This window comes from Sceloporus occidentalis, unplaced genomic scaffold (genome assembly GCF_023333645.1).
Source record: "Sceloporus occidentalis isolate IW3139 unplaced genomic scaffold, rSceOcc1.0.p SCAF_5, whole genome shotgun sequence".
NCBI lineage: Eukaryota > Metazoa > Chordata > Lepidosauria > Squamata > Phrynosomatidae > Sceloporus > Sceloporus occidentalis.
Genome location: NW_028316985.1, coordinates 146,119,463 through 146,147,267, shown reverse-complemented (window position 1 = coordinate 146,147,267; position 27,805 = coordinate 146,119,463). Strand labels below are relative to the sequence as shown.

The following is a 27,805-nucleotide window of genomic DNA, read 5'->3' as shown; positions in this document are numbered from 1 at the left end:
TGGTGTCACCCAGTGTGGTAACTCATGGTGTCATCTCTGCCATCGGAATTGTCACGCTTTCTTTGCTTCACTTTGCTGCATCCCTGTACTGGCACTGGGTATTTATTGCAGGTACAAAGATGCACATTTTCCCCACTAAGTTGGAGTATCCCAGCTTCTTTTTGCTCTGTTTTTTAGTCCCAGAGTGTGGCTTCATTTCAGTTTCCAAGTGCTATTGAGACATGTGTGTCATATAAATGCTCCTGCCTCCCAAGCGGCTGGAAGACACTTTACTTTGCCCATCTGTTTCCCCCTCTAGTGTGGTTGGGTGAAAAGTGACACAGAAAAAAACTAACATAAGCCAACACACCAGAATGAAGTTGTTGCATTAGGTGTCCACTCTGGGCTAGTCCCTCCTCAGAAACAACCTAATACCACGTTAGTAGTAATGTGTTTAAACACATATACAAACTGGATTGTGAGGGTCTCAAGATTTATATATGGATGCTTCAAATAGCATGGTTAACCATAAAAACGTATTCCTAGTGATGACCCAAAGGCTGAAGGAGATGAAACAAAAACCTCAGGGGGAAAAAGAAAGATGGAGTAGTTGTGTTGCTAGGAGTTTCTTCAGTGGAGTAAATGCTACTCCCCTTTTATTACTTGCTTCATTTTCTACCTGCTTTTTTTTCCTGAAGATTTTCTGCCTTTAAAATAAACCCCACATTTTCTTTATCTCACTGTCATTTGCTACTTGCTATGAACTTTGAATTGGCTCTGTTTACATGGGCCATTTGGAATTTCCAGTTCCAATTTCCTAATCTGAAAATGAGAAAGAAATGTATGAGGCAGACAGGGACATAAGGAATAGTTATGAGAAAAAAGTGTGCCAGAAAAAAAATGCAGGATGGAACTATGAGAAGATACCTGTTATTTAGTAATGATCTCAATAAATGGCTAATTTTTAAACAGTGAGTACATTTTCAGAAGAACCAGGAGAAAACCAAACAAGCATGGATTTGAAACTGAATGGATTTGGCTACAGTTACAAGCTAACCATGTCCCTTTAGCCAAGAGTAAAATACTTTTCCTTTATGTCGAGCATCATGTTAATGCAGTGACAGCTTCTGGGTATCATGTCTTCATATCACTCTGAAACAGGAGAACTTTCTTCAGAATAAAAATGAATGCAAACATATTTTTAGCCACATCTGACACTTAACACATTCAGTGCAGCAACTGTCAAAAGGTACACACTGTTCTTATTCTCTTGACTGCTCCACTGAAGGTGAAAAATGCCTCCCTACAAGCAGACACTTGCCTATCATCAGTCTAGAGCTACACAGGACTGTAATCACATTTGGAAAAACCACTGACTACAAATCAAAGATATTAAGTGTAGATAAGATTTTTGAGAAGTTTGCAGTCTGGAAGTCACACACCTAATGAAAATGTTTTAGGAACTCAGGATATCTTCTGCCTGCTTTGAAGTGTATGAGCCTCTTGTATTTGCTTTAAGACTGACTGCATATATTAATGTTTCAATTAACTTACAAATACAATACACATATTAGTAAATTGGCTGCTTATAGCCTTAACATGAATAATATTTTGTAATTGTGTTCACTTTTTACACAGCCATTTGTGCATTTAGCATCTCTTTATATATTGCACCAGTTGTTTCCTATTTGTTTGTTGGGAAAATATATGAAAATTTTTACAGTGCTATGCTGTATGAATTCTTTCTTTTTGTTTTGAGGGTATGCTAGTCAACTCCTCCCTTTCTCTTTTTATAATACTTTCTTCTTAATAAAAATCAGTTTCATTTAGACCCCAATTCATCTTGAAAGGATAGAACAATTAGGATATAAACTTTTTAAAAGAAATCAAAACAGACAGATCACCATCCACATGGAAAGCTACTCACCTGGTTTCTGTCTCTGGCATTTGCATATCTGAACCTCTGAATATAGTAGAAGACCAGCCATGCTAATGAGATGATCATCAGCACAATGAAAGAGATGGAGACAAACACCACGGAGGTACGGCTAACATACTTCTGCAGGTTTCGGGTTCCAATTGTTATGTGCATCATCACAGTAATATTGCGCTCCAGCAGACTCACAATCTCTTTCCCCTTTGGTTCAGGGATCATTATTGCTACCACATCGTCTATACCTGTCAGATTGAAAATCAAGAAAAAATAATTGTTAAATACACACACACAATTTGTTTCATCTGGAAAGACTTGTACCATTTGTACAGTACTGTAAAGTAGAGAGGTTAGAAGAAATTTGGTCTTGATCCAACCTATTATATTTCAATGGTAAAAAGCTCAACAAAGTAGAATATGCATGTAAGGCTATGAACAGAAAGAAAATTGCAACAAATATATCTGTCAAGATGTCAAGTCAAATGTTTCCTAAAAAGAAGGGCCACACATTAAGTTAATCACTGCCTTTTTCAAATGCAATGGTATTTTATTTTAAAGCTTATGAGTATCAAGGCCTCATCCTGGTGGGACATATCTGGATGGGAAACCAAACAACTGCTTAACATTTCCACAGCCTTTCTTCTTATTTCTCTTCTTGGACTCACCCCTTCCTGTGCTAGAAAAATCAAAATAACATTGTCTGTCTAGACACATCAGGTTACTGGAGACACAAAAATCCTGCATTTGTATAACATTTCTAGTCTAAAATTGCATTTATATAACATTTCTAGTCTGATTCAGGCTTATAGAAGACAACGAGTGCGTATATGGTATATTAGGTCCAGGTTACATACGGGATTGCCTCATCCTGTATAATCATCCCCATACACTCAGGTCCTTTGGAGGACATCTACTTCAACTGGTTAGTACTAGACTGGCAACTGTCACCCTGAACACATTTTCTTCACCTGCCCCTATGCTGCGGAGATTTGACAGCTAAATATGCTGTCTGAATTTAAAGATATTAAAGACCTATCTCTTACAGCAGGCCTGCACAGTTGATTTTAAATTATGAATTTTAAATTAGGCTATTTTAATTTATACTGGATGGTTTTAATGGGTCTGTGCTTATGTGTTTTAACAATGGTCTTACAGTGTTTAAATGATTTTATGTGTTTTAATCTGTGTTGTAATCTGGGGAGAGGAGTAAGAAATACATGATGATGATGATGACGATGACTAGATCATCTGTAGCTGTTGACTGTCCAGTTCACATTTCCCTCTTTGGAGCAGCTAATCCTCTCTTCCAATGTATACCTTTGGCTAGAAAAGAATTCTCCTGTTTTTGATGACTAGGGACCAGTCGAAATTAGAGAGTCAATATAGTGCAGTTCTTAGACTGTAGACATGTAGATTAAACATCGGCGATATAGGTTCTATTTCCAGATGATCAGTAATGGTAATTTAACTTCTAGTCTTTTTCTCACAGATAGCTAGTGATATGAATATAAATATATTGCACTACCATAACACATTTTCTAGAACATAAAATCTATGCAATCTATGTACCTATAGCTTCAACTATAGCAGAAGTCTGAAACATACAGCCCACACACCCCTTCCTACCAAATCTTAATCCACGAGCAGAAAGGGTAGACATCACTGTTTTTCTACATAAACAAGTTTCTTGGTAACTGCACAACTTGTTATGATGGTAGATTGTGTCCCCGGAAGCCTCCAGGAAGCATGTTCCACCTTATAAACAAGGTGTATGGTCTTCCTGTGGCTGATATATGGATTTGAAGAAAGTAGCAGCTTCTTTGTTGACACAAATTGAGCAATAACAGCAAAATATTTTTTAACCTTTAAACAAAAGCATGTCTCTTGTGTGGCAACAATGATGTCAGGAAAATCTACAGCACTCTCTGGTACCACTGAGGGTTGGGTCCACCACTGGGAGGCTGTATATATTCTCCTGCTCTCATGTTGTGAACAGTAGATGGCAAATCAAGCTGGACGCACATTGTACACTGCGGATGGTAAAGCGGAAGTGCGGGAAATGTTATATTCTAGAACAGATATCAATACTCATAGGAAGTGATATCAACAACTTCCTAAATTGTTTGTCTTATGTCTAACAGATATGAAATCTCATTAATCTCCAGACTTGGATTAAACCCAAAATCCAAATGAAAGGAAAGAAAAATTAAACAAAGGCCTATGCTTACATTCCATCCCTTATTAAAATGTTTGTCAGCTTCAAGATTCAATTACATTACATACAGAAAGGAACAGCTTGTGGGAAGCCTATTTGAACAGCAGGAGATGGAAGAATGACTAACAGCTCATGAGTGCCAAGCTACATTCATATCTGACTGCTAGTATTTAAAGTTATTATTTAGGATCAAACAGTATGGAAGTGTTACGAGCATGCAAAACATCTAAATGTAAATCATGCCTTGCAATTGCTATGTCTTCAGCTGCAACTTTCAGCTCACTTCAGTACTTACATTGTTCGTTCCCTTATTCTATTTCTGGATGAAATTAATGCAGAATTTGCTATGAACTTTTAAGCAGCTGACAAGATGAATCACACTGAATCATGAACCAAAGGTGTTAAAACAGCAATGAATGGGTAGACTTTGCAATTGTCTTTTCCCTAAACATTTGATCCTTCCTTTTTACTTTATTATTTAACAATTAGAAGGAGATTTTTCCAAAGCTTAGCGCAAGGAATGGCATCATCTATATCTGTTCACTTCCTGAGAAACATTTACCTAACTTTGTGTATGAGCTAAAAGATGACACAGTCACTTTTAGCTGGCCTATGGTCTTCAAGGTTGGATTATCTAGCATAGGGCTGCCTAGGCATTTGTCTGAACCTATCAGGATTCTAAGTGAGTAAAGGTTAGGGGTCCTGCAAACTGGAAAAGCCCCCTATATTCCCTACATACCTACACCCCTCCCCCACCTCTCCACAACTAGAGAGAAGTTTGGAAGGGACATTCTTATTCAGGATTACTCAGACAAGAGCAGAATTTATTTACTTACTTACTTAAGTCGTGTACAGTCCGGCACTTTGTCCGGCCTGTGGGTGGAGTCAGGGCTCAGCATCCTGACGACGCTTGCCCTAACTCTGCCCCATGGCGCTATGATGGTACACGCCACTCCAGACGGCATGCGCCCTCATGATGCACCTCCGGCACTGCGTCCAAATGATGCAGCAGTGAAGGGGTGCCATAGACCCGCGACCCCTTAGGGGCAATCCATATATCCCCTTAATTACTAGATGTATATCCCATCTCTCTCCCAAATGGAATTCAAGTCAGATAGAATGTTGCTTAATGTTGTACTGTTTTAAATTGTATTGTTTTTAAATTTCCTATTAGATGCTTTGAGTCTCTATGTTGGGAGTAAGGCAGGATATAAGAAAATAAAATAATAATAAAAATAAAAATAATAATAATAGAACTAAAACATTACAAAAGTTAAAAAATAATTGTTAATATTTACTATCAAAACATAACAACTGAAAACACAACATAGTTAAAACCATTTTAAGAAAGTAAAAAACATTAAATCATTAAAAACAGTACACCAATTACACACACACTACATAAGTAAAATTCACAGATCTGCCTTAATAAAAAATTCTTCAGCTGCCAGCAAGATGAGACTTCCCATGGAAGGGAGTTCCATGGTTTGGAATTACACACACCAATTGTGTGCAGTTGGAGTTCCACAGTCTGGTAGTAGCCACAGAGAAGGCTCTCTCCCAAGTCCTCACCATCTACTCCTGAGAAAGGGATGGGACTAAGAGAAAACCCTCCCCTGCTGATCTTAACATTTGGGAAATATGGTTCTTCAAATGCAAGTCATTTAAGGCTTTAAAGGTCATATAACCAGCACCTTAAGTTCTGCCCAGAAACAGACTGGTAGCTAGGTCAAGCCTGACCACAACATTTTGGATCTGCTGAAGTTTCTGAACAATTTCCAAAGGCAGCCCCAAGTACAGTGCATTACAGTAGTTCAAACAGGATGAAATCAAGGCATATGTCACCATAGCCAGATCTGACCTCTTAAGGGACGGGAGCAGCTGGTGCACGAGTTTTAACTGTGCAAATGCATTTCTGGCCACAGCCAAAACCTGGGCATCCAGGCTCCGATCCCATTCAGTGTACTGTGGGATCTTTCTTTATCAGTGTTTCTTGTTGCATGAGGTACTGTACTTCCATGTGTAGAATTGTGCCTTCAGATTTCCCTATCCAATGGGGACAGATCAAGAAGTGTAAGGGAAGGGTAACACTTCAACTGTCCCTTGATGTACTGAAAGCGCTTACAGAGTCAAGAAAACACTTGAAACTCTCCTATATTTTAGATGATGGCACTCTGGTGCAAATGAAGATACTAATGAATGCCACTTTTTGATTTGACACCCAATTCAATCTCTCCTTTCCATCTGATTCCAATGAAGCTGACTCTGTGCTGAATCAGTGTCTGATGTCAGTAATGAACTGGATGAGGGCAAACCAATTGAAACTTAATCCAGATAAGACAGAGGTGTCAGTTGTACGGCAGATCAGGGGACAGGGATTCAGCCTGTGGGGTTACACTTCCCCTGAAATCTCAGATTCGCAGCTTGGGTGTGGTCCTGGATTTGGATCTGAGCCTGGCTGCCCAGGTCTCAGCAATAGCCAGGAGTGCCTTTGTACAGTTAAAACTAGTGCTCCAGCTGCACCCATTTCTTGAGAAGTCAGATCTGGCTATGGTGACACATGCCTTGATTACATTGCATTTGTCTATTGTAATGTGCTCTACATGGGGCTGCTGTTTGAAACTGTTTGGAAACTTCAGCGGGTGCAAAATACTACGGCCAGGCTGTTGACTGTGCCTGGCTACAGGGATCATGTCACTCCCCTGTTGAAAGAGATGCATTGGCTACTGGTCATTTCCAGGTAGAATTCAAGGTGCTAGTTTTGACCTTTCAAGCCCTAAACAGCTTGGGTCCAGACTATCTGAAGGATTGTATCTTCCTATACAAGACAGCCTGAGCGTTAAGATCGGCAGGAGAGGGCTTTCTCTCAACCCCACCACCTTCGCAGGTGCGGTTGGTAAGGACTTGGGAGAGAGCCTTCTCTCTGGCTGCTCCCAGACTGTGGCCAAAGGAGGTCAGGTCGGTCCTCTCCCTGCTCTCTTTCTGGTGGCAGCTGAAGACCTTTTTATTTAGGCAGGCTTTGGTGGCTGAATTTTACATGTGCTGCTTTTAACCATGTTTTAACTTTTGTTTTAATCTTAATAATGTTTAATATATTTTTTAACTTTTGTAAATTAAAGTCTACTTCTGTCTTTTTAGTGTATTTTCAGGATTTTAATTTTTTTATAATGGCCTCCCCTTCACTTTTTTCATTCAGCAATGCTGTCTACGGAGTGTTTTCATGAAAATCATCTCCATCTATTTTAGTTCTTTTATTAAGATCAGTAGTTAGCACTATGTTTATTGATATTACTTCTGTGACAAAATTTTGTCCCATTTCAGCTAGTTGGCTAATATTAAGCCCTATGGAAATCAATGATACAGTTTGTTTTTAGGAGAAATGCAAGTCCTTTCCTGCCCCATCCCAAAATGGGAACTCTGGTCACCATGAACTTCAACTACATTATGCCCCAAATACATAAGGGCATCTCTACTTTATTGCATACACAGGGCACATATAAATAATAATAAATATGTGTGTGATCCCAAAATATTGTAGTTATAAAAAGCTGTAAGAATTTATTTAAAAACATTAAAATGGGGAAAAATTGAAGGTCTAACTAGCCTTACATGGTTTAGCAGCTTGTTTTGCTAATGGTCTGTTGATTCTTGATTAAGCATCTGAATGAAATGTGATATTCTGACACACAGAGGAGTAACATTTATTTCTTGAAAATGCCAACTATCTGACATCAGAAGATGATTTAACTGAATTATTAAGTGGCAGCCTGCTCTAAATCATTCTCAGGGTTAACTGAAACCAGCTTTGCAAGGAAGGTCATATATGCTACTTGCCAACTTGCCTACGTGTAGCTCTGTTAGTCATTTGTGGCATACTGCCCAACTAAAAGATGAAGAAATGGATATGCCTTTCTTTATTTATTTTGAAATGCATTTTGATTACACCTTTACACCATATTGGGTTTTAATACCTCAGCTTGAAAAACAATATAAAACAAAACTGAGACAATGGCCTTGAAACCTATGCATATTAAAAAGCAAAGATAAGCTGATAGAAAATATAACCAAGAAAATCAGTGGCCTAAATCTACTTGTTAGTTCCAACTACAGAAGACCCACTGAATCTATCAAACTTCCTTAAGTACTGACTTTTAGCTGAAAGTAACAACTGCAGCAGCTATAATGGGGGTTGCGTTACACTGGTGGAGGATCTGTCAGAGAAAATGGCAGTGGTACCATGATTAACCAACATCGCAGCTTGAAAAACCTACAACAGGACTGTGCCTTCCGCAATGTGCAATACCTAATGCCCAATGTTTTACAGATGAAAAGAGGCATGCATGTAGCTGGGAAAATCAGAGTGTGGTCAAGATGGAAAAAGTTATTACTGAGGAAGAATACACAATTTAGGAAAACCTGCAGCAGAATGCCTTTGCCTGAGCTTACTGGGAAGGGCAAAATTCTGCCTCCTCTTCCCCCTCCTGAATTAACTGAATGCAAACTTTTGTATTTTGAATTTAGTTTGCACCTATGAAAGTAAGCTGAGGTGGGAGGAGAGAGAAACTGGGATGTTTTAAAAGCAGCTGAAAACATTGAACAACAGAGGATTGTGACTGTCCCTGTTAAATTAGGACTGTTTAAGGGTGTCACAATAGTGGATATTTAGTTGTATATGACCTGAATTGTATCACTAATCCCAACTAGAAGTAACCAAATCAATCAAAAATATTTACTTGCATTTTGATTCACCATTCAACAATTAACGCAGTATGTCTACCCTAGTTGGAATTAACCAACATGATTCTGACCACTGTGTTTCAAAATGGGAAGCATCAGCCTAGGCTTGGTGTGAGAATAAGGATGTAAACTTTATGCAGTTTCAACTAACCCTCTTTTGACAGTTAAACATCTATGGAAAAGACAAGAAAATAGGTAGGAAGTTGTTCTGTCTTATTTTCAGGCAAGCCTGCAATCCAGTTTTTGTGAATTTCAGATTCTATCTTGAAGTCTTGGTCCTTACATAAAAGAAATGAACAACCATGAAATAATACAAAGAGTACTCAAGTGTGGTCATATTTTCTTTTAAATTTGTATTTTAAACATAAACAATACCAAAAAATTGTACTATTATCAAAATCAATGTAACACCAATAATCACTGTTTCATATTGCCCCTGAAATGTTAGCAAACCACTCTTCCTCTCTAAAGAGGCTTTTCTCATTTTTAAATGATGATGATGGTGGTGGCAACTCTGTCCCCTCCCCTACCATTTTCAATTCCTGTGTCGGTTTATTGTCTGTACAAAGAATTAATTGGTGTAAGACAACATATCCCTATGCAATATTTTTTTTTAAAAAAAGAGAGATAATCTCTTGTTGAAAATGCTAATGCAGATGATGATTCCATCCTTTGGCCATGAATGACACTCCATGGCAGAAGCATAATAATTTAACAGGATAATTAAAGATAGCTGAGCACTCCTCTCTTTCAATCTTTCTTTCTGTCTTATACTCTGGTCATGTAATAGCTAGTAATTAATTTGAAGCAATTAAAATGATAATCTTCTGTTTAGATATTAGTTGAAAACCATGGACCTTCAGTGAACCTGGCTGAATGCTCATTAGGATGCTTTTCAAAATTCAGACCATACACAGACAAGACACTGTTCCTAAAGATTCTTCCAATAAAGCACAAACTAAGGCAGCATTTATCATTGTACAGAGAAGCCAAGAAATTTCTTCCTGTGTTGCTGTAATCAATGTCAGTCATGCCAGAGCCCCCAAAGAGCTTTCTTTAATTGTATGCAGACACTGCAGCAAACAGACTGTAGAGTGAAAATTACCAGTGGATGACTTCTATTTTATGGCCAGCTCTCCCTAATAAGGATTTTCAGTCCATCAGCTGGCAGGAGAGCTTAATAATATTAGATAACTTATGATATCTTTTATTTATTTTTGTTAGATTAAAAAAGCCATTAAACATCTACAGCTCCACCAGACAAAACTAAAAGCTTTCCATATGCTGCTTCTTTGGCCTTTGAAAACACTTTATTTCTCAAATGCTGGCAGATTACTCTGAGTATTTCTCTAATGACCATGAATATTGCATATATTCATTTGGAAACTCACATGTGGCTTTAATGAAACAATTTAACTGAATTTTACTTAGAGCTTAAACTTTTAGACTCTGCTATAATCTTGCAAATCCCTCTAGAATTTCACTTCAGTCTCTGAAAATACAGTAAGACTTCGCACAATATTAGCCACAGTTAGGCGAGTTACCATGGAAGACCCTTTCAGTACAGTTCCTTTTGCCCTGGTTACCCAGTTCCTACCATAAACTCCAACAATAATATGCCTAGTGAAATACAGGATGTAAGGAGAATCTTCAGCCCCCCCCCCCTCCAGCCAAAAAATGTATGGCATGCCTGATAATAAATGCATCTGTCTATAGCAGTGATGGGAATAATAATAAATAAATGATAAATACTTAGTGTTTCCATTTACTCTGATTTGTTTCCATGTACACCTTGTACACTCATTATTTAAAATTTCAAATCTTATAAATGGAACATTGCAGCTAATTTTAAAATGTAGTGAGATTTCTGAATATAAGGAGTATTTTAAAAAAGCCATATGGATGAGGAGAAATCAACTTTTCTTTAAAGAAATAAACATTGGCTTCCGAACATTCTGGATGTTTCTCAGTATTTTCAGCTAAACATTTCTAACGTATCTTGGCTATATCTCCAGTCACACATTGTTACCTATTAGCCCTGTGAAATAGCTGTCTGGTATAAAAGAATCTTGTCTACATGTTGGTAGCAATAGCAGTTTAAAATGTGCCTTGGCCAAAGTCACAAGTTAAAACAAATGTCTGCTAGCAAAGTGAAAGGAAGTGAGCATTATCTACAGGTATCATACTGAGCCTGTCAGTTATCTACTAGGCCAGGCAATGCAGTGATTAGAACAAAAATGCCTACTGTTCAGCACTTGATCTTTCAGAGAAATGGCTGGTTTCATTTAATAGAAAGCTTTGGACTACATTTTGTTCAGCACAGTGATGGCAATGCTTGATATACATTCGCAAGCTGGAAGAAGATGGATAACAATATTTATTTGAAAAGGGGAAAAGTGTCTTGCCCTTAGACATGAGAAAAAGCAGCAAGAACAAAATGCCTGATAGTTCCAAAACACATGTCTCTAAGCAACACCCGCTTTTAAAACCATAGCAAAGAAAGGGGGAAAAAAGCATTTCTTTTCATTGAAAGTTATGTTCTAGGGAGAATCACAATCAACAGAAACCAAATTAAGCATTTCAACAAGAAACAATCCAGTGTGCATTATTTTCATTCTGGTTTTATTCTCTGTATGTAAGCCAACAGAAGACTTTGGTGGTGGGCCAGTGATGTGGGAATGCATTTTGCATGATTTTCAACCTGTTTTCAGTCATAGCCCTTAGAGAAAAGCTGTAGTATAAAACATGCAGAGAACTGTTTGAGAGTAAGCTGAGAGCAGAATATGCCACAGCAGAACAACTGTGCAGGACCAGAAAAAAATACATCAAAAAGAAGGGCCAGCCAGGCTACACTTTTTTTAAGAACAAAGAGAATAATCTAAGCTGCTCTTTATTGGTCTCCTCTTTCCTTCCTTTTCTATGACTGCATTACACTTATTGCCTGCTTTGTGCTAAGGGAATAATATTGGGTCAGATTGAAAACAGAATGTGGGCAGAGTTGTTTACAAGACTATATTTGCCCTGTGAGCAAGTAAATTTTGAACTGTAAAAACTGCAGACTTCTTAAACCATATCAATTGATCCAGCAGAAATTTTTAAAAGGAGAATAAAGATTTAGATTTCCTGGTTTATCACTTGTTTGATATAATTTTATGCAGGTTTGCATAAATTTAATTTATTTTAGGCGCGTTACAGTTGGGCCCATAGAGGCACCGCCGTTACGTGCAAGGGGCGGCGCTTCCTGACACGCCTTGCCCCTCGCACGTAACGAGTGTGTCAAAATGGCGGCACCACATACAGATAGGTGCCGCCATTTTGACGTCGTGGACGCACAGCGTCCGGACATCGCACACCAGAAGTGGCACTGCGAGTGTGCGCCTCGCGGCGCCACTTCCACAGCCCAGGAAGAAGCACCATTTTGGCGCTTCTTTCTTGCTGCGCCCGGGAACCGCGCAGTTTGGCTGCTGCGGTTCCTGGACGCAGCAACCGGCAGTGGCGCGAGACCACCCGTTTTGGGTGGTCTGTAACGCGCCTTAGTCAGAGGTCTAAAACATTTTGGTAGAAAGCCAGTACATAAAGATGATGATTTTCTCCACATTTTGGAGCAATGTGTAGGCTAGCCCACATAAGACAACCCTAAAACATAACATAACTATACCTCGTTACGTCTACATGTGATTCACATTTGTTTAATAGCAAATACTGGTAGCTAGATACTTAAATGGCATGAAACAAACTTTTAAATTATTTTTTCTTTAATTTCACTTTGTGTATACCATGAGTGCTTCTACAGGACCTTGTGCTGTTCTATTCCTTCTGGCAATAGCAACCTTGAAGTAATTCTGCATTTCCCTTAGAGAAAATGATTCCAGTGTCTAATTAGCAACTGTGTTGTAGTTCTCCAATGGTAAATCACACAGTGATGGTCCATGATACCCTTTCTCCATCACAATGTCCCTTGCAGCATTTTCATTTATCCTTGGGCATAAACTTGTCCACACTTGTTGGTGGTATGCATCAAGGGTACAGAAATAAAAGGAGCAGCATTTTTGAAACTGTAGCATTGGGAAAGAGTGCTCACATCTTTACATGTTGGGACTTTTTTTTGACAGTAATGTGGCTGCTATAATACATAATTCATGAATTCAGCTAGAATCAAGCATGCTTTTGAGTTATTGTAAACTGGGATTTGCACATTTTTGGAAAGTAATTTTGGCAAACTGTTGGGGCTTTATCTCCGTTTGCTATTCTTGTCCAAAAATGAGAACACAACAGTGGAACCTGACAACTCTGAATTTTGTTTCAGTTTTGGTCAGGAAATCAGGTTTAAAATAAGAAACAAATCTTAAACCAACTCTTAAGGGTGAAAACCCATACTTAAATTGCACAGAGAAAATGCTAACAGATGGATAAGCCCCATGAATGCCAAAACAGCTGACACAGATGGCAAGCATCACAAGACAGATGCATTCCTTCTAAAAAAAATCATTAGAAAAATAGTTTCTAGAATACAATTTTCTTGAAGAATGCAGTACACCAAGTGTGAGTGCCTCATGCTTCTTTAAATATTAGGGTTTTTTTCAACTAACTGTCTCTACAGTACATAGTTTCTTGTGCATTTGCTGCTGCTTCCGTTTATTACATTAGGAACAAATGTAATAAAGGAAAGAATATGGAAAATTCCCATAGAACATTGTTCCCTTTAGTGCAATATTCTCTACACTTGTTAGCAACAGCTCTACAGAGTTTCAGATAAGCACCTTTACCAGGCATACCTAGAGAAGTCAGAGATTAAAACTTGGCCTTTCATACACAAAGTATGTGCTTTTACTAGAGCATAGCCAGGTTTCCCACTCAATCCAAGGTTATTCAGGATTTGTCCTCAGGATTTTTGACCCCTAAGAAAGAAACATATTGCAGCTAGTCCATATGTCTATAAATGTATTACTGTATTATGATTTAAAATATCCTCTTAAATTATTTCGTACAATACACCTTTTGAATGTTTTGTTAAGACCTTCAAAGCAAAGTATCCAGCAATGTAAAAAAACAAAAACAAGTCTTCCCACACACAGGTCAATATACCATCCTTTACAGCTTTTCTGTATTTCTCATCCTCTAGAAATATTTCTTTTATTTCTGTACAAGAGGGTGTTCTTAGCTTATAATAACCATCTCTATGTAAATTGGATGGGGACATTTCTGCTTACAATATAGTAACAGCATAATCACTCTACACACATAGCACTATAATCCTATATTCAGATGTACCGCACACTGACTTTACTGGATCTTACTCCCTAGTAAATGAGTTCAGTATTGCAGCCTAAATAATCATTTTCATCTGAGTAAAATTTGGAAAGAACATAGTGTGTGTCAGTTTGGAAAGAGTCCTTAATAGTAATAATGGATTACTAGTCGTTATAGAGATTACAGCATTACATTCTTATAGTGCTGCTATTCTACTTCTACTGCTCCAGCTGCTTCCTATAACATTCTGGGAATTGTAGTGAAGCCTAAGAGCTCTCTGGCTGAGAGTTCTAAATGCCTTTCCCTAAACTGCAAATCCCAGAATGCCACAGGAGGCAACCAGTGTAGTAAAGGTGGAATAGCAGCACCGTAACAGTGTAGTGTGGTAATCTCCTATGTCAGCCAGGTAATCTTGTCTAATGGAAAGTTTGCAACAGGACCTTTTCCCCCAATCACTATCTACAACAAGCACATAAAGAAATGCCACACAAGCAAAGGTCCTGTCTGCACTAACCAGGGTTATTCTGGGAGCAGCCTGGAGTATACTGGCCCCAGAGTTGCCCTGACTTGCCCCAATTACCTTAGCCCTCCGTTCTGATATAGGGCAGCTGTTTGCATGGGTGTTCCATTGTACAGCCCAGCATGGCCACCACTGCAGCAAGTCATTCATTTCTAAATTCAGAACAACATACCTAGCCTCAATCACATGTCTGGATGACGATTCTGACCTCAGAACAAAATGACTCATTGTGGCAGCAGCTACACCATATGACACAGCGGGATGGCCATGCGAACAGCCATCCAGCATCAGAATGGAGAGGTCTGGATCTTCTGGTAAGATCCAGAACAACTGGGGACTTTTCAAAATCCATTGTGAGAGGATATACTCCAGGTTTGGTGCTGAACAGTCCAGATATTGCCTGGTCTGTTCATGCCAGACTCTGGGATTTGGCCCTGTGTCATCTGGTCTTCCCTCTGGGAGCCTGGTTTCTTTGGCCAGTACAAACATGGTTTTGTTTTATATATTACTATAATATCAGCACTTCTGGGTTTGTTTAAAATCAAAATCATTCCATTGGCCCTGATCCATGTGCCAAACCAAGTGAAGCAGAGAGAGCAATTTTATATGAAACTGGAGAAGCCGCTTCAGTTTCTAGCCCACTTGGCTTGGCTCCTCAGAGGTAACAATTTCACCTCAGTAACACAAGTACTTGGGCCTCTGAAAAGACAGGAAAAAATACAGGGGAGAAAAATCACAAAGAATTGTATCACTTAAAGAATAAAAAATTTAAAAAATAAAGCACAAGAAATTTTCTCACTTAAAATCACATATTTGACTTCTCCCCTGCTTTCCTACAAGTGAAAGCTAACATGACAGGGAAAGGGGCTTTACCTTGTGACACATGGTAACATTATAATATGTACAAAACACCCAGACTGTGAATCCTATGTCTTTCCTTAGCATTTCATTCTGGTTCAAACATGCCAATCTGCCTGACTGATTTTAGATAGACAGCACCTAGCACTATCAATCATGAGCTGTATAACTTATCCATTGTTTATAACTACAATATATACATGTGCATTGTGGAAATTCTCCTTTACAGATTTTCTGTAAAGACAGAGGTAATGGAGAAAAACAGGAGCTGAACCATACAAATAGATCTCAACCTCCCCATTTAAATTCACAATAAAAGCCTGATCTGAAAACACATTTAGGCCTGTTACAGACAGCCAAAATAAAGCTGCTTCAAGTCACTTTGGAGGTATGGTATTTCAATGATACATGCGGCCTAAGAGTCCAAAGGCCGCACCAAAGCCACGCTCCAGTCCTAAGGACTGGAGTGCGGCTTTGGTGAAGCTTCCAGACTCTTAGGACTCATGCATCATTGAAATAGTATACCTCCAAAGTGACTCGAAGCAGCTTTATTTTGGCTGTCTGTAACAGGCCTTAGTATCAAAAACATGAAGCCTTTTCTCTCTTATTCTCCAAAATTTGTTAGCATAATATGAAATGATTAAGCACAAGTAGGAGCAAAATCTATAATGAAACAGTAGCAGAGGGAAAACACAATTCCTGTTATCTATTGCTTCTATTTGCAGACAAACATTTAAGAATTTATTCTCATAAAACTAATTTGAAACTTACTAAAAGATAAGGAAACAAAGCAGGCAAAGCAAATGCACTTATGTATGAAAATCAAATAAATATTCAAAGGTTACAAAAGATACTTATGTGGCAAAGGAAGGAGGCCAAGTTAGAGAACTACGTTTTGACCACAAGATGGTCTTGTCTTCAATAAAAAACTTTCTTGAAACCTTGCTGTTCCATGCCCTTGAGGAAGATTTGAGCACACAAATCAACAGCACATTTGTTCATGCTAAGAGAGGGAGGCCAAGTTTGAGATTATTTTTGATGATCCTTAATAAGAAGTGGAGTCCATGCATACATTTTTAAAAGGCAAGCTTTGTCTGGAATCTCACAGGGAAATGACACGCAATAATCTCCAAGTCAGCTGTACAAAGCCAAGCTTCAGTTCTAGGGCATGTAACCAAGATCCATAGCTACCCAAAAATAAGCATAACATCCCCAACCAAAAAAACAACAACCCTTATATAGGTATACAGTTCCCATCCATCTCCTAGATGAGAATACCACTACAGACATGATCAAGATGATCAATAAAATGCCCACACATAAAACAATTGTATCTAATAATAAAACAGCTAAAGCTAATAAAAATCAGGAAAGGCCAACAGCAAAACTATCCAACCAAGACACTGTAAAATTTAAAAAACAATTGTAGCTAATGCTAAGATCAGGCTTATAAAAATAAACTCAGGAAAATGCCAGTGAAAACAAGTACAGTCAGCCCTCCTTATACACAGATTTTTTTAATCCATTGATTCAAGCGGATTGAAAATACTTTTAAAATATAGAAATTCCATAAAGCAAATCTTGATTTTTCCATTTTATATGAAGGATACAATTTTTCTGTGCCATTGTATTGTATTGGACTTGAGCATAGACGGATTTTGCTATCCACAGGGGGTCCTGGAACCAAACCCCAAGGGCCCACAGCAAGCCTTAGGGATTTCTGGAAAGTGGTATAATGGGGACCAAAGGACCCCAGAAAGCAATTCATTCCAGCCATGAGAAAGACCCTGTCTCATGTAATTTATCCACTGAACTGAAAAGGCAGAGCTTGGAAAAAATTATAACTCCAGAATCCCCTAGCCAAGGTAAAGACTATTGTGTGTATATGCACCTTCAAATTGCCTGCCCCATGAATTTCATAGGGTTTTCTTAGGCAAGAAATACTCAAGAGGTAGTTTTGCTAGTTCCTTCAATAGAGAACATATTAATGTGCATTTTATGTACACTAGTAGTGAGATAATGTCCATTTAACACAGCCGCATAAAGCTGCTTCACAGAACAGCCATCTGCATAAAAAGGCTTACCACAGAAGAGACATGCACAGCTCTGTCATGACTAGCCCAGAAGCAGAGGAAAGGTCCTTCCTCCATCCCAACTGCCACTACCCTGGCTACGCAGGGAGAGAAGAAGGAGAAGTATCTGCTGGACTTAATCCCCTCCCACACTGCAATCCCCCTTACCTTTTGTGTCACGTCTTGATTACATTGTAAGCCTAAGGGCAGCATGGTGTAGCAGTCTGAGCTATGACTATGATTCTGGAGACCATGGTTTGAATGCCAGCTTGGCCATGTATATCCACTGAGTGACCTTGGGTAAGTGACACTCACTCAGCCTCATAGAATAGCAATGGCAAACACCCTCTGAAGAAACTTGTCAAGAAAACCCCAAGTTAGGGTTGCCTTAGGCTCATCATAAGTCAAAACCAACTTGAAGACACACAACAACAAGAACATAGCCTATGGACAGGGAACTAGGTTTTTTTGTTTTGTTGGCCCTTTACTTGTAAAGCACCATGTAAAGTGATGGTTATATATAGATAAAATGAGGATAATGATGATTAATGTGTAGTTTTTCACAATTTATTCTATCTCATTGCAAGCTTTAGCAGTTGAAGCAGTACTAACATTATCTCAAGCAGCTAAACACTGAAAAATGAAGATACTCAATCCTGGATGCCAGTGCTTCTCAGGCATGGGTGTGATGGTTCCTCCCCACACCCCATGTGCCAGGGACCAGAGCCACATTTGTGCCAAGTGGATACTTTTTTTTGGAAGAAAGACAGCATAGAAGTGAAATAAATAAATAAATAAAACTGTTTCCTTCTTGGAAACTCACAGTGAACTGCTAGCTAATGGCATGAAGACTGGCACTGGTTCACTGGCCACACTTTGCAAACTGCTGTGTGATAGGAACCTCATTCTTATTATCCAGCTATACAGCTATTATTCCCCTTTAGCAACCATGGTTCCATCCTATGGAATCCTAGGATTTGTTTGATGAGGAATTGGAGTGCTTTGGCTGAAAATTCTAAATGTTCCTCCCTAAATTGCAAATCCCAGGATTCCATAGAATGGAACTACAGCACTCGTAGTGGAATCATAGTGCTATAATTGTGTGGTGTGAATGGGCTCATACACAAGTGAATGCCTAATTCCAGCCTCAAAAATGAGTGGAAGTATAATGTCAAAAACTTATTTCTCCAATTTTTTTATTGAATAGATAGAAGCATGACATTTTCTGATGTAAAATTTAAAACTGCAACCACTTACCCAAAGAAAACATTATTTGTCTCTGGGTCAACTGACTAGAAACAATGAAGGAAAGACAAGTGTGCAAGTCTGTAGATACACATTAACTAGAAACTTTCATTATACTCTCCCTTTCCTCTAAGACTAGGACTCAAGGTGACTTAAAGGATAAAACTAAAGTATATCACTAAAAGCATACAAAAATTAAGTCTAGTTTAAATAAGATACATGTTATAAAGATATACCTTTCAGATTCTATTAAATGATATTATTAACTGTAGACTAAATATAAAAGAAAAATTAATATGAAAGTAGCAGACATGCAGATATGGACTTGTTATTGTTGATATAATAATAATGATAATAATAATTTTTATTTCTACCCCACCTTTCCATAGAAATGATCAAGGCGGCTTACAAAAGTTAAAACATTACAATACAAGATAAAACAGTTACAGTATAAGGTTAAAAACATTGCTACAAAAAATGGGAACAGGAATCAAAAAATACACATGTCAAGGGCAAGAGATGGGAAGAGTCAATTTACGATAGTCCGGGGTCAAAAGAAAAAGGACAAGGGGCAGAGAAGAAACAATTAACTAAGGTAGGAAGGCCAACCGAAATAAATGCGTTTTTAAATTTTTCTTAAAAGAGGCGGCAGAGCGGAGTTCTACAGGGAGCTTATTCCAGAGAGAAGGGGCAGCGATGGCAAAAGCCCTCTGTGAGGTCTTCACAAAATGTGACCTAGGGACCTCCAACAAATTTGTCCCAGATGTTCGAAGAGTGCGGGGCGGATTATATGGGGAGAGGCGGTCCTCCAAGTACCCTGGGCCCAAGCCATTTATGTCTACCACTCAGCCAGTTTTAGAAATCTAGCCATCTGTAAGAATACTAAATTATGCTATTTTCACTCATCTTGTATCCTAACACATAACACACGTTCTCAACAGAAATAGCATGCTGCAATTCTCACTCGTTTTAGCATTCAGATTACTAGGAATGTATCAAGTCATTTCTATACTGTTTATTTTGAAATAGTCAGAGTCATGGTATTTTAGCTTGCACCCCTTCCCAGCTAACCCCTTCCTCTATGCCCTCAACCCACAGAATCTAGCAGATCAAGCCCTTCCAAACATGAAAATATAATGGTAGGAAGAATATGCCTTATTTTTAATATATTCAGCTGAACATGAACAGGGAAGATGTGCCATGTGTGTTTGCGGGACACTCCTCTTTTAAATATAAACTGTGGGTGATGTTTGACAAAAAAGCCCCCCCAATTAAAACACTTGTTTTCATAAAAGGTCTTAATGTATATACTCATGTTTAAGTCTAGAAATTTTAGTCTAAAAATTGACCCCAAAAACCTAGGTCGACTTATCCACAGGTCAAGTGTAAGAACTGTACTTAAACTCTTACTTTAAAAAGGAACCATCCCCTCATGAAAGACAAGAGCATAATCTGTCATGGAAGCACTGACCCCTGTCTATTCTCTCATCCATCCAGCCTTTAGTGTGAGCACAAACAGTTATGCATTGTTTTCCTTTGCTTCATCATTTAGATCTTTTGTTATATCCCCCTATTTTTTACCCTCAATTTAGCCTTGGATCATATAAAAATCCATAATTTTGGGCTCCAAACCTTCACACAACTTATACATGAGGTCAACGTATAGCCGAGCATATACGGTATACACAAATCCTCTGCTAACTTCCCCCACCTGACATGAAAACAAACATATCTTGTAGAAGACATTAATTATTTAAAATAGCTACAAAAATGTTTTCAAGGAAAAAGATATTAAAGTAGCTGCTCTTTTTCAACTCTTATCATTATTGGGGGGTGGGGGGTGTCCCATGGGCTAAATGTGGCCTTGAAGGCTAACTTATCATTGGCTGGAGCCCTCCTACATTTCCCCAAACCCCTCAAAGCTCCAATTTTGGGAGGCTGATTTTCAGAAGATTTTCCACCTGAAAACTGCTGCCCAATGCATGAAAATCACTTGCTTCTCCCCCCCCCCCCCCCCACACACTTTTGGCTGAAATTGGCTAAAAATAAGAACTGGTACAATACAATAACATTTTTGGTGCTCTGTACAGGTACAATCAGTAAGGGTTAAAACTGGCCAACCTCCCCTTCCAGCAAAATGGCCCATTCCTGCACTATGGTATGTATTTTATTCCCGTGGCTCTAGGCTAGTGATTCCCAAATTATAGTCTTCCCGGTGTTTGGGGCTTCAGTTCCCAGAATTCCTGACTGTTGGTCAAGCTGGCTGGTGCTTCTGGGAGTGGAAATGCAAAACACCTGAAGGACCACCATTTGGTCTAAGCCAATGCTGTATCCCTGCAACATTTAAATTCCAGTTCAAGATTTTCAATGCTGATATGTTACCCAACTTGTAAAATCACTTATCCCAAATGCTACATCCTGGAGTTATAACGTAGCAGAATTTTACATCAATTAAGCATTGCAGTTATACCCACATTAAACCCAGATCCAGCTGTTGTGCTGAAACACTGGTTTCTTGACAGTGCAATCCTAAATAAATCTATTCAGAAAAACATCTCAATGGGTTCAAGGGAATTTACTTTTATGAAAATGGGCACAAGAACGCATGTAACTTGGGAGGATTTTTCACCTCATATGACATGAAGAAGTAAATGGTGTAACATAGCAAGTAGTTAATCTCACAACTTTGGCATCACTGTTTATATTACCCCCGCCAACAACCAATAATGCTTCATTAATCTGTTGGAATGGGCATTAGAAATGCTAAGATGCTATTATTGTATCTGCCACAATAAATCTGTTAATCTTTACAGGTGCCACAAGACTCTTCATAGTTTTTGTTACAACAAACAAGCATGTCTACCCTTCTGGCTTTTTTTTTTTTTTTTTTTTTTTTACTATCATGTACAGTGAGATATGGCTGCAGAGAAATAAATTCTTTTTCTTTAATATCCACACAACTAAGGCCTGTTACAGACTGCCAAAATAAAACTGCTTCGGGTATGCTATTTAAATGATGCATGGGTCCTAAGAGTCCAGAGGTCGCGCCAAAGCCACACTCCGTTCCTAAGGACTGGAGTGCAGCTTTGGTGCAGCTTCCGGATTCTTAGGATGCATGCATCATTTAAACAGCATACCTCCAAAGAGACCTGAAGCAGCTTTATTTTGGCAGTCTGTAACAGGCCTAATACTCATTTTAATACCTTTAAAAGGGTATTTAAAAAAATATTTTTAGGAGAGGGCTTCTTAACCTGAGCATCCAAATACTATTAGCAATCATAACAGGGTTGGTTTATTGGATATCTGGCATCCCTAGATAACAGCATCCTGCTCTGTACACAATGTACAGAGAGCATTGCATAACAAGGAAGAAAAGACAAGAGGAAAAATGAATTACAAACTGTTCTGAACTCTGTGTAATCACCCATAAAACTATCATTACAGTAATATGGATAGAAGAATAGGTACACATAAGTTATGTGTCAGAAGTAGATGTTTCAAAATCCTTAAATATCAGTTTAGGATAATAACAGCTGTAGTTAGGAAATAAATGATGTAACAATACTATGCATATGGATGAAGCAGTTTTAAGTAAGGATGGGGAGTTCAGTGGCAGATTGCCCACTACAGCCTCCTCCAACTTGGTGCTCTCTGGGGGATTCTGGGAGTTGTATTCCAGCACATCTGGAGAGCAACCAATTGGATAAGCTTCTTCTCCCACTTGCAGGGCAGGCAGTAAGGTTTGTATATTGACTCACTTCTTCACTCTACTACAGTTTGGGTTTTCTTTTTCTTTTTCTTTTTTTAGCAATTATGTTCTTTCCATCAGAATAGTTTAAATAGAAATGGAAACACCCATGCCAAGTTCAATTTGAGATAGGTGAGCAACCTGACTTTGGAGGTACCAGGCTGTATTTTTCCTATGCTTGGATGTCCTATTTCTGGATATCTGCTGGGGGAAACACCACCACTGATAGAACTGTGTGTTGTTCTTCTGTTATTTTATCTAGCAAACAAATAAAAAACCCACTATCACAAAATTCTTGTGAAAACCTTTGATGCAGGATGAAAGATTAACAAATGGATCTGTGACAATTACATGACAGGGCTGCAATTCAAAAGAACACAGATTTAAATTAAATTTCTAAGACTAACACATTCACCTGTTAGTCAAAAAAGCATCAGCACCTATCCATTCCACGATGAATAATAAGATGGTACAGTAACATTAACTAATTATGTCTGTTCTAGAATCTTTCAACTATCATTAGAAAAACCATCTGCATCACCCAAAAACTTATTCTGAGTGGCTAAACTGGTATTTATGATATTCTTTGTTATCACAATTTTCAAAATATAATTTCAGGATAACAATGTTTCACAATAATACACAAGCATAAAAAATATTTAAGATTACTTTGCTTCTTCCTGATGTGGGATTAGGATTCAAATTCCGTCTCTTAGAATCAGACCTCAAATTCCACTAGCACAGAGTCGGACTAAAAAAGCCTTTGGAAGAGACTTTGGGAATACTGTGGGACTTTAACTTTCATCAGCAAAGCCACCATTGCAAATGATAATGGGAGCTACTGGAATGGGACACAGATCTTTAAGGGATACAGAAGGTCTCTTTTAGGTCTTGTCCAAGTTGTAACAGCTGGATAGTTAAGAAGGAGGATAGGAGGAAAATCAACTCATTCGAAATGTGGTGATGGAGAAGAGTGCTAAGCACTGCATGGACAGCCAAAAAGACAAACAAATGGGTACTGGAGCTGATCAAGCCAGAAACATCCCTAGAAGCTAAGAAGGCAAAACTCAGGTTGTTGTACTTTGGACACATCATGAAAAAAACCAATAATGCTAGGAAAGGTAGAGGGAAGTAGAAAGAGAGGAAAGATGCGTGTGAGATGGATTTGACTCTATTAAGGAGATCACAAGTTTGCAGGAATGGGGCAGAGCAGTGGAGGACAAGGGGTCTTGGAGATGTTTCATCCATAGGGTCGCCAAGGGTCAAAATAGACTTGAGGGCAGTTAACAACGGCGGGATACACACCGCCATATAGTACGTATTGTATACGTACTAGGGTTAGGAAGGGGCGGTGCTTCCGCACCCCCCTAACCCTAGTACGTATACAATACGTACAAGATGGCGGCGCCCCTTCCACATGGGCGCCGCCATCTTTACGTACTGGACGCATAGCGTCCAGACGTGTTGCGGCGCCTATGACGTCGCGAATGCGCCAGCGGCGCTTCGCGACGTCATCAGTGCGCCGCAAGAAGAAGCTCCGAAATGGAGCTTCTTTTTTGCTCCGCGCGGTTTGGCTGCTGCAGCTCCCGCGCGGAGCAAATGGCGCCGGCGGGGAAGCGCCGCAAAGCGGCGGTTTGTATCCCGCCAACAAGAACACATAAAAGATGCACAGTTATGTCACAGAAATGGGGATATGGGAAGTCATGTACTGTATTTATTTATGGGGGGACCTATGCATTTGTGTTCTGTTGGTTTGTTTGGTTGTTTTTATTTGTGGTTTTTTTTGTGAAAAGTGATTTACCAATACATCCCAATCTATCCATCGCCCACCTGTTTCCAATGCATGGGCTTTTTCCAGACTTCCTAATTTCTTTATCCATTGTTTGATTTATTTTTTAATGACAACAACTTTTTCTAAAGCTAGAAGACCAACATGCCTGTTAAAATTCATCAGTTTAACATCTACAGTGTTTTGTAGTTCTAAATGGCTATGCTCGTTCCAATCTTACTTGTGTATAGGCAAACAAAGGAACAGAGGTTTGGCAAACCCCATAAGATTTAAATCTCCCCAGGAGTTCTCATTAGCAAGGTCAATTAAAGAGTAGTGGCAGAAGCTGCTCTCATACACATCCACATTAATTATATAATTAGGCTACTGGCAGACAGTCTCCTCTACTTTGTTCATATTTATTCCAGCTCTTTTGAACACACATCTCTGAACATCCATCCCTTGAGTATACACATCTGCTGACACACCTTTTTGTTTGTTTGCTTTGCTGCTCTGCACTTGATTATTTTATTTTCTTTGTATCAAGTTTGTTGTAAAATGTCTAATTAATGAACTAATATCTGGTCAGAACCTATCCGAAAATGAAGAATACAGCTTAACAACAAACCAAATGGAATATATATTTATAAATATCTTTTTATAAGATACTGATATAATATTTTTACAGGATATACATTTTTCTCATTGGTAACCTACACTGGAATAGAAGCAGAGCATATACCAACAAAACCAAGTTGAAATAAAGGCTATCACTGTTAATTATAGCACTACAAACAGATGTATCTCATTTAACAAATCTTCTTTCAAAGAAACTGCTTTTTACCTATGCCTTTCTCTCCCTGGGGTAGTCCACCCTGGCCAAATAAAACAGCTTCGAGCTGTTTTGATGGTGGAGTGTTTACCTGATGCATGAGGTGAAAGCGGGTGGAAAGCAAAATGGATCTGTACTCTGGGGCTAAAAACCGGAGCAAAAGGAAGGTGGGATACTCTGACTCAAGGTGGAAAACGCACATCACAACGCCAGCATATAAACAGCCCGGTGGCAATATGGGGTTATGGCAAAGCAAAAAACGCAATCGCCAATAATGCAATGGATGTTAATTGCAACATATACCAATCAGACAGTCCAACAGGTGGGCATGGGCCTCAGCACCATGAACTAAAAATGTGGCAAAGTAGAAGATACCCTCTTGGTGGAGAGGCTATCTGGACAACAATCTTTTGAGTTCATATCTACACTTTCAAATATATAGCCGTTCTATTACAGTTGAAAGACATGAATAGTACAACCAAAGAACCAGAGGGGGAAAAAATGACAGCAAAAGAAAAAGAGAAGAGATTGCCAGACGGTGATATATAGATCTGGACACTAGCAAAGATAAAGGGTATAGAATATTGGAAATATTGAACTGGTGACTGGAATCACTGGGGAATGAGGTGAGTGAAAATAAACTAAAGCTCAGCACAAATAAGATGGAGACTCTATTACTAGTTTTATTATGGACTTGGCTGGTATTTTGTGGATAATGATAGGTGTTGTGATTTCCCTGTGGACATTTTGGGAACTGCTTTAGACAGAATCAGCCTACAGTGTGCCCGTGTTTTACGTGGGCGCACTTATACGCGGCTTTCAACATACGCTGAAAGCAGCACTGGAAGAGCCCGTCGCTTGCCCCAGAAGTTCCTATGGGGCTTCAGCATATGCGTACTCACTGTACTGTTCTTTCTGCTCTGAGTTCTTCAAGACCTCAAAAACCTCGTACTTAAGATTGGCAATGCTAGAAATTAAATCTGGGGCCTTATGGGGTAGGTCATGTGATACACTACTGAGCTATGGAGCCACTCTCCTGTATGTTGTAGTAAATTAGTTTTAATAAAATGATAATGTTTTAATATATAGTCATTAAGTAAAGATAAAGGTAAAGATATTCCCCACTGACAAGGCTGTCAAGTTGTGTCTGACCATAGGGGATGGTACTCATCTCCATTACTAAGTCAAAGAGCCAGCGTTGTCAGAGACTACTCTGCGATCATGTGGCCAGCATAATTGCACAGAATGCTGTTACCTTCTCGCTGAGAAGTGGAACCTATTTATCTACTTGCATTTGCATGCTTCTGAACTGATAGGTTCGCAGAAGCTGGGACTAGTCATGGGAGCTCATCCCATGATGTGGTACCCAGTCCTTGAACTGCCAACTTGCCGATCTTGCAATCAACAGAGTCAGCGTCTTAACCACTTAAAGTCACCACATCCCTATATGGCCATTATATATTATTAATGTAGTTTCTTGTCTTCGTAACCATCTAATTCCTTCACTTATTTGTTTGCAGTTTCCAAGGTTCATGCATCATGGCTTTTAACAAGCATATTTATTTATTTATTTATTTATTTATTTATTTATTGTTTTTGCTTTTCATACAGACAAAACATACATATATACATATGACTATCACATAACACAATTCGACGTAGTATTACTTCTCTATACATGACTAAAATAACAAATAACACACAGAATACTTCCTCTTACTCCGCTCTTCTGCTTCTCGTATAATACTTCTTTCGTTTTATCTTTAATTCAATTTCTTTATTTATAAGTTTCCCTCATCACGAGGTACAAACACTCTCCCTTAAAAAAAGTAGAAAGAAAGAATAAATACTAATTCCTGTATTACGGGAGAGAAATTTACTTTAGTTATGTAACTATCCAAGTAAACTTTTATTTTGTTTTCTATCTCTCAGTTCTGTCATTTTGCATATTCACGTCGCATCTTTATAACAGGTTGATTTATCCCCTGCGAAGTTCTAATTTTTCCAAAACAATATATTTTAAACTTGCCTGCCACTGGTGAGTGGGTATATATGGGTATATAGCAAATTATCCCACTTTTGGCATTGACTGAAGAGTGCAAAAAAGAACAAAGAAGAAGAAGATAAGAAGAACACACATTTGCATTGCATCAAATCAGTATATTGTTATTCCATTTTCTGTTTATAAGCATATTTATTTTGAGGTTGCTTTTTGGGGGGGGGGGTTGGTCCAACTCTCACTATCCATAGTGTGCTACAGTTATTTCAGTAACCTAGTTACCTCCATATATTGTAATTTCAAGTCCCATGTATTCAGAATTTGGAGAAATGAAACCCAGCTTCACATCTCATAATCAGTATGCTTGGTATTCCCTGACTTATCCCCTGGGCAGTGAGGGATTAAGCTGAACAGTTTAGAGAGATGCTACAAAGGATAAGGTGTGCATAAAACAAGAGGGCATAATTAGTTGGGGTGGACCTTTCAAATCCTTTAATTCCCTGCTTCCAAAAATACATCCCTCCTGTGGTACTCCATTAGGTTGTGTTTGCTTGAAAGAAAAATTACAGTGTCAGTACAGCAAACTACTCAATGTATACAGGAGAGGAATCCATTGTAGTAGGAGACAGCTGCACTTTAAAGTTCTGGA

General features: G+C 38.7%; 1 protein-coding gene across 2 annotated transcripts in view; it reads right to left on the bottom strand.

The window, feature by feature from the left end:
* The window catches only part of LOC149312950 (RING finger protein 150-like), a 130,784-nt gene that overhangs the window by 59,028 nt on the left and 43,951 nt on the right, over positions 1-27,805 (bottom strand). For both annotated transcript variants that reach the window (XR_016281334.1, XM_089525759.1), the window contains exon 2: positions 1,907-2,157. Coding sequence is in view for 1 of the 2 variants with exons in the window: in XM_089525759.1 (XP_089381885.1) it covers positions 1,907-2,157 (251 nt within the window). In the remaining variant the exon portion in view is untranslated. The remainder of the gene's footprint in view (positions 1-1,906; positions 2,158-27,805) is intronic.